This window comes from Acartia tonsa, chromosome 4, assembly GCF_053477335.1.
Source record: "Acartia tonsa isolate MP-2025a chromosome 4, ASM5347733v1, whole genome shotgun sequence".
Lineage (NCBI taxonomy): Eukaryota > Metazoa > Arthropoda > Copepoda > Calanoida > Acartiidae > Acartia > Acartia tonsa.
This window is the reverse complement of record NC_137263.1, coordinates 3721076-3733564: the sequence shown is the minus strand read 5'-3', so window position 1 is coordinate 3733564 and position 12489 is coordinate 3721076. Positions and strand designations below refer to the sequence as shown.

General features: G+C 34.1%; 3 protein-coding genes across 7 annotated transcripts; all 3 read left to right on the top strand.

The window, feature by feature from the left end:
- The first annotated feature begins 69 nt into the window (after nucleotides 1-69).
- LOC145315721 (17-beta-hydroxysteroid dehydrogenase 13-like) lies at nucleotides 70-3099 on the top strand. Its single transcript, XM_080155754.1, has 3 exons — nucleotides 70-608; nucleotides 1128-1683; nucleotides 2436-3099. Exons 1-3 carry the CDS (start codon nucleotides 365-367, stop codon nucleotides 2623-2625), a joined length of 990 nt encoding a protein of 329 aa, XP_080011880.1. The 5' UTR covers nucleotides 70-364; the 3' UTR covers nucleotides 2626-3099.
- Nucleotides 3098-12308, top strand: abo (de-etiolated protein 1 abo). Of its 5 annotated transcripts, none has more exons than XR_013878120.1 (14): nucleotides 3098-3175; nucleotides 3549-3672; nucleotides 3962-4021; nucleotides 4593-4719; nucleotides 5375-5677; nucleotides 6128-6332; nucleotides 7241-7357; nucleotides 7912-8392; nucleotides 8851-9027; nucleotides 9494-9582; nucleotides 10339-10573; nucleotides 11073-11236; nucleotides 11826-12066; nucleotides 12165-12308. XR_013878120.1 is itself a non-coding variant. In XM_080155750.1 (14 exons), the coding sequence occupies exons 5-13, from the start codon at nucleotides 5653-5655 to the stop codon at nucleotides 12010-12012; spliced, it is 1680 nt and encodes a 559-aa protein (XP_080011876.1). In that variant the 5' UTR covers nucleotides 3098-3175; nucleotides 3549-3672; nucleotides 3962-4021; nucleotides 4593-4719; nucleotides 5375-5652; the 3' UTR covers nucleotides 12013-12033; nucleotides 12213-12308. The 5 variants fall into 5 exon arrangements, 4 of the variants coding, with proteins under 4 accessions (XP_080011876.1, XP_080011875.1, XP_080011878.1 ...); XM_080155750.1 differs by having other exon boundaries at nucleotides 11826-12033; nucleotides 12213-12308; XM_080155749.1 differs by having other exon boundaries at nucleotides 11826-12033; nucleotides 12200-12308.
- On the top strand, nucleotides 3124-5420 carry LOC145318153 (tetratricopeptide repeat protein 33-like). The gene is made up of 4 exons (XM_080159500.1): nucleotides 3124-3175; nucleotides 3549-3672; nucleotides 4593-4733; nucleotides 5375-5420. Exons 1-4 carry the CDS (start codon nucleotides 3124-3126, stop codon nucleotides 5418-5420), a joined length of 363 nt encoding a protein of 120 aa, XP_080015626.1.
- Nucleotides 12309-12489: the final 181 nt, after the last annotated feature.

Below are 12489 nucleotides of genomic sequence, written 5' to 3'. Positions count from 1 at the left end.
TTATTTTAAGTTGATCCGGCAACTCTGTTTGTATTGGTACAGCTGCGTAGGGTAGGTAAACAAATAAATGCTTTTTTTCAAACGCGTAGAACTTACAACTTAAAAATGTTTTAAGCATTTTTGTATTTTAATTATAAGCAATAAAAAGAATTTGGAATTTTATAATTATAATTTATCTTTATAATTTAAAATATAAATTCGAATTTTTCCTTGTTTTTAATGGTTTAATTATCAAAAATAAGTAATTTTTACACAAATATCTTTAAATAAGATCATATTTTATATTCCTTTTTACTAAAATAAATTGCTGAGTTACATATATCATTTAACAATTTTAATTTACAGACAATTTTAAACCTCTAAAATGGAACCTATGAAGGAAAAATTGATGCAAGTGAATTTACCTGGAACAACTTTGTTTCTGGACTGGCGGTACAGTAAACTGCTGGTGCTGTACAAAGTTTTCTGTCTGGTCCTGGACACATTTAGCCTGGTCTTGGGGGTTACCAGTGCTGTCTTCATATCTCTGTATAAAGTATTGATTCCGAACAAGCCTAAAGATTTGGAGGGTGCTTTGGCTTTGGTGACTGGTTCGGGGCATGGTATAGGTAAGATTTTCAATGTTCATTACCTCATACGGGCGAGGTTGCTGTTCATGACACTTTAACGTTAGGTTCAACAACCAAGGATAACTAAGGGGGCCCATATATTGTATATATCTCTCCTTTTCTGTCCAAACACCCTGGGCATTAGGATAAGTATTACCTAACAAACATCTAGCTAACTCTTTAATTGCATGAGCTTTGTATGAGAAGGCCTAACGTTGCATGGTAATGAGTTGCGCCTTTTGGTCCAAGGCATTTCCCTTCATTTATCGATAAATGATCATTAGATGGTAAATAAAAATGTCTTATCACCTTCGTTTAAATTAGACGATTTTTCGACTATCTCAAATATTCATTAGACCTAATTATGGAATCTATATCTTTAGGGTGTTTTTCTTTTCTTCATATCACATAAGAACACTGTATTTTTCATCACTTATATTGCCATTTAGGACTATTAAATTGAATCTTAGATTTATATTTAATCTTTTGCGATTATTATGTAAAATTTCTTACATTTAGGTATGGAATTAAGTGTAAATTTAGCCCGCCTGGGTGCAACTGTGATATGCCTTGACATCAATGAGACTGGAAATCAGGAGACTGAACGGAGATTACAAAAAGTTAGTGGCAAATATCACATGTTTGTTTGTGATGTCTCAGATAAAGCCAGTGTTGACAGAGTGTCACATGAAATTCTAGAAAACATTGGTGTCCCCTCATTATTGATAAACAACGCAGCTATTACAAAAAGAAAAACTTTTCTTGAACACACACAGCAAGAATTAGAGGAACTGTTTTCCATAAACGTTGTAGGACCAATGTTTTTGATTAAAAACTTTTTGCCAGCAATGCTTCAGGATCCAAACAATCGTCATCACATTGTTGGTATCTCCTCTATTGTTGGAATGTTGGGGACCCCAAATATGGTTCCCTACTCGGCCACAAAGTTTGCCATGACTGGCTTTATGGAAGGCTTGAATTATGAGCTTATGGCGGATAAAGGCAAGAATATGGTGCTCACAACTGTTCATCCTTTCCTAGTATCGAGCGAGAATAACCGTAAACCCAGCCTTAGGTAAATAGAATATTAAATTTTAGAATTATAAATAATGGGATGAAGGCTTAATGAAGTTGATCTCGTAAAACCTGGTGTTTTTGGTCAATTGGAAAAGCCTATAACAATATACATACAACTTCTTATAATTAAGTATGATCTCATTTGATATGTAAAAATATATTTTGACCTTTAAATACCTTTTTTTTGTTTACATTTGTATCCATTTAGGTATTAAATTCAAACGACTTAAATAGTATTTACTAAATGTACAAAACATCGAGGTTTACATGATTTATGTTAGGTACCTATTACTTTATTCCCTTATTTTCTTCTTGTCCATATTCATATTAACTGTATAGTTCTAGTCAATATCAAAACAAAAATACCTAGTTTACTTATTATTTGCACCTTTATGAATATTTTTTAATCTCAACTCTTTAACAAAGAGATGTTACAAGTTTACAAGAGATAAAAGTTTTTTTCTAACAATTTAGGCAGTTTATCCCCGGAAAAGTATTTTAAGTATTGCTTCGAATCTGATTATCCGCTGCCTAAGAACCTTTTCGGGCCATAATGAAAAATCATGTAAAGCATCGTATAACAGACAAATTTCAACGAATATTAAAATAAAAATCATAATATTTATACCAGTAGTGTTAGCACGGGGCTTCGGTCCCTCGTGGCTAAAAAACTGCTTTTAATTTTTCATTTTAATATTTGTGAAAAGCTGTCTATAATACGATGCGATAAATAAATATTTTTATGTTTAGATATGAGGGACTGATTGGCATTGTATCCGTGAAAGAAGCCGCGGAGGCTATTCTAACTGGAATTCGGAGGGAAGAAAGGGAGGTGTATGTTCCCTCCAGCCTGCACTGCCTCACAAGAATACTTCGCATACTTCCAGCAACTGCTCAAACAAAACTTTTAGAATTTATAGAGTTTGGATCCGGTCCTTAGATAGTTTTATTAATTATATGACAAGAGCTTTCTTGGAAGTGATTGGACATTGGATTATAAATTACACTGGTACCCAAAGTTTTACAACCTTGTTGTCTCATTCGATGACCTAAAAACTTTGAGTACTCATATTAAACTTTGACTGGTTTGTTCCAAACTAGTAGTGTCTAAACTTTTCAACCAATAATTTTAATATACAGAAGGGGGAATTTTGTATATCATCATTTGGGATGTACATTGCTTTATGATTCATTGTCTTATCCCATAAGATCCCTGCAATATACCTCAAAATATATTTAGTATGATTCTACCAAGTACCTAAATTTTTGTATATTTATTAAGTACCTATATAAATGACAAGTTCTATTTATATTTTTTTTTATATTTATTGACAATTTTATTATTATGTGCCATAACCTTTTTATTGTAATCAACTACCTCATTGTAATACCTACTGTATTTTTTATTTTTCAGTTAGACAATAATTTCTAAAATGAAATGACCAGTTTTGGATGGAAAAGAAAAATATCGTTAGTTAAGTCTTCTGAAGGTAGGAATAAATATTTTTATATGTTTATTTAATTATTATAGATGTTTTTAATGATACGAGAATACCTAGTTATTTATCGCATTGCATTATGGACAGCTTTCTGCGGATATAGAAATTAAAAATCATAAGTATTAATATCAAAATAGGTATTATTTTATTATTCGTGAAAAATATAATGTTAAACATGATTTTTGAAATTGACATTGGCAAATTAATTTCAAACTTTTCACCCTTTTTGTGTTATTATTGAGTCCTATCATCCTATGCTATTTTGTTGTTTTGGTTTTATTAATATGCAAAGTGCGGTCAGCCGTTTGACCGTAAGCGCTGAAAAAAACTTTGGATTAGATCTAACAATTAAAACTTGACGTAGCCCCAGCTTTCAAAGAAGAGGAACAGAGCCAAGAGCCAGATCTTGATCCAACATTTGATTGGATAGCTGAATGTAAAAAGAAAAGAGTTGACGCACTAGAAGACAACAAAATTAGATTTGATAGGTAATTTTAGTTGTGTTCTTGGTCATTTTTGAACATTGGTGTATATTCTGCACAATATTCATTTTTTTCCCTGGCTGCAAAATATTTCATTTCCCCCTCCCTGGATTTTTCACAAAGGAGGAGGGGGGGGGGGGGAGGGAAAAAATATGATTGCTACTTAAAAAAATTACATTACCTAGGTAATTTCATTCAAAAACATTTAAAAAGTTAAAAGTATAACATTTCATTTCCCTGTTATTTATTTAGCTAGGTATCTTATTATTTCGCAAATAAGATTTTAACATTTCAGATTAAAAACAGAAGGAAGTTTGTTAGCAGAACAGGGAAGATTTTGGGAGGCTATTTCAAGGTTTATTTTTTGATCATTTGTTTCAAAATTATTCTGTACTTTCTGGATTTGGCAACTTTTAGTATTTTTAAAAGCGAAACTTTTCTATAATTAGGGTTGTTCCGTCCGTGCTATCGATTTCAAACTTTGGATTATGATTCCAGTAGGTAGTAGATAACAGTTAGGTACGATTCAGAAAGCGTAGCAACTCTGTAATCGTTACCAGAAAGTCCGTACGGCCATTTAAAAAATGCTGATTCTTACTTTTTTTGACAACATTTTTTAAGTGGTATTATTATCCTATAAATCTGATTTTATAAATACTGATTCTTAGGACAACAAAGCACAATATTATAAGCTAAGCATCGCTAGGATAAAGTAAGTTTAACAGTTTTGCAGCAAATTTACGTACAATTTTGTTAAAACTTATACATTTATATTCTGCTTATTAGTTATGACACTCTACAAGAGTTAATTTTTGTTTTTCTTACCGTTTTAGAGCTTCGCTTTTGTGGATGTTGTCATCCTTGTTTTTTTCTAAATCTAAAGCAATAATATTTGTTGGTGTAAGTTGTTACCTTTATTTGAACAGATGGAATGAAGCCCTGGAGATTGATGGTAACGATGTTGGTCTTCTTGATATGAAAGCTCAGAGCCTGATCCATCTACACGAGTGGATACCCGCCATACAGGCCTGTCAACAAGCTATCAAAGTCCAGGTATGCTGGGGCAGGTTAAACACAAAGAAAGAGGGGGCAATGGGTTGTTTGTTAAACTAGTCACTAAAGTTTTATAATAACGTTTTCCTATTCTTTGGCCTAACAACTTTGGGGACTTGTATTGAATTTGGATTGGTTGGTTTATTTAATTGAGTGTCCTAACGTTTCAACCATTGATCGAATCTACAGAAGGTGTAATTTTGTTTATCTTCATTGGGGATTTACATCACTATATCGGCAATCGTCTTATCCCTTTAGATCCCTGGGTTAAATATAAGAATGGGATCCTACACCAAATTTTCGTGTTCTCTAATAAAGCGAAACATGCAGCGGGCAAAAAAAACGATTTTTAACCTTTTTTGAACAAGAATTCTTTATGTGTTATAATTATTCATCTGATTTTTGGAATAATGATTCCTATTACATTAATCCCGGTATAAACAAGTCCTAAAAATGTAAGTCCTTAAACAATATCCTGTAGGATTTAAGCAGTTTTGCAAAAAAATACTGAGGTATAATTTTGTTTAGAATCATACATTTATATTCAGCTATTTAAGTTCTAGCAAGTGGTAATGTTCGTTTGTCCTAACGTTCAAGAGATTCGTTTTTTTTGATGTTGTCATCCTTGTCATATAAATATCCCTTTGTAATTTAGAAGAACTGGTGGCCTGCTTATCAAACCTTGGGTCGAGCTCAGCTAGGTCTGGGCGAAGTTCAGCTGGCCAGGAGAAATTTCCAAATCAGCTTCCACCTGAATCCTGCTGAACTGGAGATCTGGACAGAGGATATTGTCTGGACCCAGCACCTGTTGGAACGGGCAGACAGGGTTGCCAAGGCGAAGCTTGAGGCAGGTGGAGGTGAAAGCGGTGGTGAGGTGGTAGAGCCTGTAGAAAGAATTAAACCTGATTCTGTGCTGGTGGTGGCTGTCAGGAGATGATGATGGATGGGGGTACTCTAGGTAAACACATTTTCAAGGGTGTATATTTTGCTTGGGAAATTAAAAATAAAGAGTACTGAAAATCTGTTCTTGGGGGGGGGGGGGGGGGAGCAATAGTAAAACATGTTGAAAGGGAGAAAATGAATAAAATAAAGAGTAGGTACTTAAACAATTTTTCGCCCTCATTGGGGAAAAAAATAAAGGGAATAAAAAAATAAACTATTTTGCTGCTAGGAAAAAAATTAAGCTTGTGCAGGATATACCTTTTTTTGTCTTCATAGTTTTTTTTATAGGGGTTTGATTTTAAGCAATTTTTACTTTAGGCCAATTCAACAATCTCAAAGAGGGTTCAATAGGTATAATCCGTATAGATTGGTATAACTAATCAATTCATTCCCTTATCTTTGTGTTACAGCTCTAACTTTACTTTAATATAGTGAGAAAACTTATAACAACTTTTTTATTATTCAGAGCCACGAAAAATCCCGCCACAAAATGTGACCCTACGCATCAATGCCCGCCGATTATTTGGAACAAAATACCGGCGGCGCACAGTGGACACAAACCGGGGATTTTATACAAATATTTTGCCCAACTTCACCCTGGTGAATGTGGAGAAGCCTCCTTGCTTTGTCAGAAAGTTTAGTCCGGATGGATCTAAGATTATTGCCTTCAGGTGAATATTCATTTTGAAAACACATAGTGTCTATTAAAAATGACGTCACACTGGCCTACCGTTGGTTAAAGTGTAACATACTGGCCTGCCATTGGTAATTTAGTCTATGTTTTGGCCTATCATTGGTCATTTGTATTGTATGACGTCATTTCTTTTATATGCACTCTAGAAAGTTTCGAAAACATTATTTTATTGTATGAAATAGAAATGATTCCTTGTTTCTAATTCATTCTGTTCACTTTCCCCTTATCTATGGATATTTCATATGTCAAATAAGTCAGGGAGGGAGGGGACATTGTGCTGTCCCCAAGATTTTATTACATCGTTTTCTTATTCGTTGGCTTAACAACTTTGGGGACTTTTAAAGTATTTTGATTGGTTGATTCATTTAGTTAAGTGTCCAAACGCTTCAACCTCTAGTAGTAATCTACAGACGGGGAAATTTTGGGTATCGTCATTGTGAAATGTAGATGTAAATCAATTTATCGGCCATTGTCTTATCCCTTTAGATCCCTGTTCCTAAATGTTCCACAAGTAAGATTAATAGTTTCCATTAATATTTCTTGATTGTCAATGCAAACCAAGAAATATTACGCTTGAGCACATTAATAATTTTCGACTGGAAAAAAAAGATGGAAGTGAAAATACCTAAATTATCTGGGATCTAAAAAGATAAGACAATGTCCGATAAATACAAAATTACTCCTTCTCTATTACAATTAGTGGTTGAAACCTTTCATCACTAACCAAATCCAATTTTTAAAAGTTCTCAAAGTTGTTGAGCTGACAAATAAGAAATCGTTATTATAAATCTTAGGGGACTAGTGTAATAAACAGCCCTATGTCCCCTCCCTCCCTGGGTTGAAATACCCATTCTATATATTTCTATTATCAATGTGTTTTTTCAGTGCTGATCAGACATCACTGGAGGTGTATAGCTACGAAGGACCAGCCGCCATTGCAGACCTTCTCCAATCTGTTCAGGGAGAATATCTAACAAATGAAGAAAATCCAACAAATAACAAGTAAGAGATATGTTTAGTAAAAAATCGTTTCGTTACGCAAATATACGGAGTATTTTAGTTAAAGAGAAGCTGCGTTTGTAATCATGGATCTATAGAGATGGCCGATAAATTGATGTTCATCCCTAAGATTATACACAAAATTACCCCTTTTGTAGATTACAATTAGTGGTTGAAACGTTTGGATACCTTAACTTAATCAACCAACCAATCAAAGTTCTATAAAAGTCCCCAACGTTGTTAAGCCAACCAATAAGAAAACGTTTATATAAACTTTGGGGACTAGTGCAATAAACAGTCCAATGTCTTATTCCTCCCTAGTTAGTAATAAATACCTAGGTATTGCTAAGTATATTATGTTGGCGGCAGGGGAAAACAGCGGTTTTCGGCAGGAGCGGCGGTCACCGATATTCTTAAAAGTAACTTTGGCCCTACAGAAGCATAAATCCGAAATTAGCTCACTCTAGCTCTAAGGGTTCTCGAGTAACTCCCCCCCGGCCCCCCTGCCCAAACCATTTTAGTGTACATCCTCTTGTTAACTTAATTATTTCTTCTAGTATTCGAAACTATGCCTTCAACCGATTTTTCAAGCCCAAGTTTACAGTATCCGTATCACCCATCACTGAACAGCTAAACAGAGAATGTTCCCTATTTTCTGATGACGGCAAATATGTTATCATCGGCTCTGCCTCCCCCATTCCCGAGGAGCCACACCCACCCATGTACACAATATACCAGAATAATGAATCCGTAAGCCCCAACCCGCGGAACCAACTTGAAAACTACACAATCTATGTTGTGGATATAGAAAAGGGAATACTTGTGGACAAGACCATGTTTAAGACTGATAAAATAGTACTGTCCCACAATCAAGGTATTTATTTGTACAGAAATGTTCTGGCAATACTTAGCATACAACATCAGACCATTCATATATTCCATCTTGAAGCTGATGGTACTCTTGTTAAAGACAGAGAAATTGGAAGATTTTGTTATGATGATGATGACATGGTTCTATCAAGTTCTGGCGTACTCAAGGCAATTAATATAAAGTATAGAATTGAAAACCTTAAATATTTCTTGGAAAATTGAAGAAAAGTGACGCCTGTGCATTAAAAATATTATCTAAAACTTAAATTGTACAATTGTCCAGTTGGGTCAAAACTGAAATGAATAAAATATACCTATCGAAAAATATTACACTTAATTTACGAAATTCACGTTTATATAATTTTTTTATGATTTTGCACATAATAAGTTTTAACCCATTGGGTACTGGAGAGAGGTGGTTGAAAGCCAGTAGTCATGGCTTTTAGTAAACGATTAAAAAAGGCATTTATTTTAATGATATATCTGGATGATTTCTGAAAACATGCGATTTTGCTAAAAGCCAGAAATACTTTTTGGACTTTCAAAAGTTCCAATTTTATTTCAGGCTAGCCAGGCAGATTCTTCTACCTGGATTCTATTCTATACTTTATCTTCTTTGACTCAAGGGTGAGAATCAGTGCACCCTACCGACCAGACCAGCTGTGTACAGACCATTTAAGGAGACAACCATCAACTCACTGAAGCATAGGATTTTAGTTTTCCTGTACAACAGAGCTGTGGCGCTATCTCAACAAGAAGGAAATCCTTTCGAGCTGCGAAATTTTTACAAATATTTTGAACAGGTAATTTACATTTCTTTCATGGGATAAATGACCTCATTAAAAAAAGCATAGTTTAATAGGTTCTCATAAACCTTAATTAAGATAGTTAGCATTCATTCGATTAAAAAAACTGTTCTAGTTAATTTTGTTTGAATTGTTGTAACAACTAATTAACCATTGATTTGAAAAATTAAGATAAATACCTAAAAAGTACATAGGTAGATACCATTTTTCATACTTTGATTATTGATCACAAAATAATAATAAATCTATTTAATAAAATGTTTACAAAATAAAAGGGGTAGTTGCAAAAAATACATTTAAACTTGAATTTAGTGATCTGGCTTATTTACATAAAAACAGCATGAAGACTAATTTAGAGATGTCTAATTGTTTGTTATTTATTTTAATACAAAATTTAAAAGTTTGATGGTATACTTGCAACTTAAGCTTTCTAAAATTCACTTCATGGAACTCTCTTTTTTAGATTCGTTGGCTTCGTATCTGGAAGATGCAGCTGCTCGATGAAGACCATTTGTTTATCAAATATGCCAGTGAGGATGTCGTCACTTTGAGGTATAACAAGAAGGGGGAGGTAGGTTGTGCTAGAATTCCGTAAAGTTGTGAGTTTAAAGTCTTACAAACAGTAGTATAACGATAATATTCACTAAATATGTGTATTTCTTATTGAATAGAACCATAGACAAAAATTTTGATATATTTATATTTTGTGAATATTATCGTTTTACTACTGATTTTAAGCCTTAAAACTCACGCCTTTACGGAATTTTAGCACAACCTCCTACCTCCCCCTTTGTCATCATAAACTATGTAGATTGACATACCCGCGACCGTGGCTCAACACGTACCACATCCGCTCGTCGTTAGGGAGGTGATAGGTCCAATTATCGGTCCGACACACGTTTAAAATGGTTCCTACTGCTGCTATGTCAGGTCGCGGCATAAATAATTATAGTAGTGGGAATGCATTGGCCCATATACAGGCGCAACTCATTACCATGCACATTTAGGATTTCTCAGACAAAGGTCGTGCAATCAAAGGGTTGGTTGTCTTTTGGATGTTACTTAACCTAATCTCCCCCATTGGGTTTTAGAGTATTGCATCCCATTACAAGTGGATGATGCCATTGGGTTCTCTAGATGATCATTTGAAATCGAATGAGAATCCCGCCCCTAATAGGAAATAGGTAACAATGTAGTTTGACATTAGGAAAGCGATTTATAAAATAATCGCTAATTTCATATTAAAACACTTATCCTTAGTGACAAATAATTTGATAATTTTTTTTCATAAAATAAAATTATATTTAGGAGCTACGAGCCCAACTCTCAACAATCCTTTTTTGTTGTGTACAACATGAAGACTACAAAAGTTCTTGCCGTCTATGAAAATACTTCAGAGAAACTTCTGGACATCTTTGAAAATTTTTGTGACTACTTCCGGTTGAGCTGTGGGACAGGGTCCAGTTACACCTCCAGTCCAAGTAATAATGTGTATGCTAACCTGACACAGCAGAGGTTTAAACAAACTATCATTAGCGCAAAGGTATTTTTAAAAGCGAAGCTTTTCTCTAATAAAGGTCGGTCCGTCCGTTCGGCACGGTTATTTCTTTTGGTTAAATTACTTATGTTAGATTTGTCCTAACGATTTCAAACTTTGCATGATGATTCCTATGACAGTTAGGTACGGTTTAGGAAGCGTATCAACTATACAATCTTTACCAGAATGTCCGTACGTTCATTTAAGTCATGTACATTTTTAACCTTTTTGAAGTATATTTCTATAATCCAGTTCTAAAATTCAATTGTAGGCGTGTCCTTGAACAATATTCTGTATTTATACAGTTTTGCATCAAATTTACTTACAATTTTGTTTCGACCTATACATTTATATTTTGCTAATTCAGTTCTGACACTCTACAGTTGTTAATGTTCGTTTGTCCTTTACTAACTACCTAGATTTTCAAAACATTTTTTATGCCAAATTTCTTTACCTTTTATCTTTTTAAAATTACTTCCTGAATAAAGTATCTACACCATATTAGAATGGAGGACCAAGCCAGGCCCGTAAGAGAGTATTGGCCCAGCTGCCCATATCTGCGCAGAGCTACTCCCCGTCCCCCCTACTTGATCTCAGTCTCTTCTCCTATGATGAGAAGTGGGTCTCGGTTATGGAGAGACCCAAGGCTTGTGGAGAGTATCCGATCAGGTTAGATTTATATTAGCGCCTTTTCTCCGTAGAGGCCTCGAGGGGCACTTTAAGGGGAGGAAGGGATGAATAGTTATTTTAAAAGAAAAAGAAATATTTAGTGGTGGGGTCGCACGCTTCCATTTTGATTTTAGTTTAGAAAAGAATAATTAAACTAAATATTTTTTTGTGGGGTTATTTTTTCTATGAGTGATTTCTATTTGGAGGGTAGTGGTACCCTCACCCCAAATAGTTTACAGTATACACCTTCCAAGGACTTATGTGAAGCTACACTTGGTATAAATGAGTCCATATTGGTTTAGCAGTGCAGGAGTTTGCTAGATCCTTCGTTACAAACAGACATACACACACAGAAACTGTTACTTTTTTATAAGGATTATTTATAATGTTATACACACATCCAATAAAATTGTAACCTCTTGGGCCGGAGGGATAGTGGATGATTAAACAGATTAAGGTCGAGGGTAAACATTTGATTTTGATTGTCATCATTATCCAAGTTCTTTATATTTTGCTGTTCCTTTGTTTTTAAATATGTTCTTATTTTTTTTACAAACTATGATGAAAAAATAATTCATTCTATTTGCAGGTTTTACGGTCGTGAGTGCGGGTTGTTGAAGTTCAAAATTTATCCCGGAGTCCAGGACAAGAACCCGCCACCCCAGGCAAGGAGACTGGTCGCATTCACATTCCACCCCTCGGATCCATTTGCTATCAGTGTTCAGAAAACCAATCTAGAATATGTTGTCAACTTTCATGTGAGACATGCGCTTTAAACATGTATTATAACAAAGGGGGTCATTTTTCGCGTATTTTCCGTAAAGTTGTGTGTAAGATTTTAGTCAAATGCGCTTATTAAGTCAAACTGTTCTTAATTATGACCAAACGCTCAGTATACATACTTAATAAGCTTACACACAACTTTAAGAAAAATACGACCCCTTTTCTAAAATGCACGTTAAGACATTTTTAATAGCAAAGGTTATACAAATACAAAATTACTTTTTGGTTTCTTGCCCAAATTTATGTTAGTTTGATATCAGATTATTGCCAAAGTTACATTAACAAAATTATACAATTTTTTATTTTTAAAAATTAAACAATACCTACCTACACAACTTGTGTATTTTAATCTGTTGCCGTTTTACAAATTAAAAATTCTTATGTTATAAACCTTAATACAATTTAATACATTTTTATCATAATAGTTATTTATCGCATCGTATTATAGACAGCTTTACGCGGATATCAAA

Coding starts and splice junctions, on each gene's coding strand:
- abo (XM_080155750.1), top strand. CDS start 5,653: ATGATGATGGATGGGGGTACTCTAG. Junction 5,678..6,127: donor GATGGATGGGGGTACTCTAG/GTAAACACATTT, acceptor TTTATTATTCAG/AGCCACGAAAAATCCCGCCA. Junction 9,028..9,493: donor TTTACAAATATTTTGAACAG/GTAATTTACATT, acceptor TCTCTTTTTTAG/ATTCGTTGGCTTCGTATCTG.
- LOC145315721 (XM_080155754.1), top strand. CDS start 365: ATGGAACCTATGAAGGAAAAATTGATGCAAGTGAATTTACCTGGAACA. Junction 609..1,127: donor TGGTTCGGGGCATGGTATAG/GTAAGATTTTCA, acceptor TCTTACATTTAG/GTATGGAATTAAGTGTAAAT. Junction 1,684..2,435: donor AACCGTAAACCCAGCCTTAG/GTAAATAGAATA, acceptor TTTTATGTTTAG/ATATGAGGGACTGATTGGCA.
- LOC145318153 (XM_080159500.1), top strand. CDS start 3,124: ATGACCAGTTTTGGATGGAAAAGAAAAATATCGTTAGTTAAGTCTTCT. Junction 3,176..3,548: donor GTTAGTTAAGTCTTCTGAAG/GTAGGAATAAAT, acceptor AACTTGACGTAG/CCCCAGCTTTCAAAGAAGAG. Junction 3,673..4,592: donor AACAAAATTAGATTTGATAG/GTAATTTTAGTT, acceptor TTATTTGAACAG/ATGGAATGAAGCCCTGGAGA.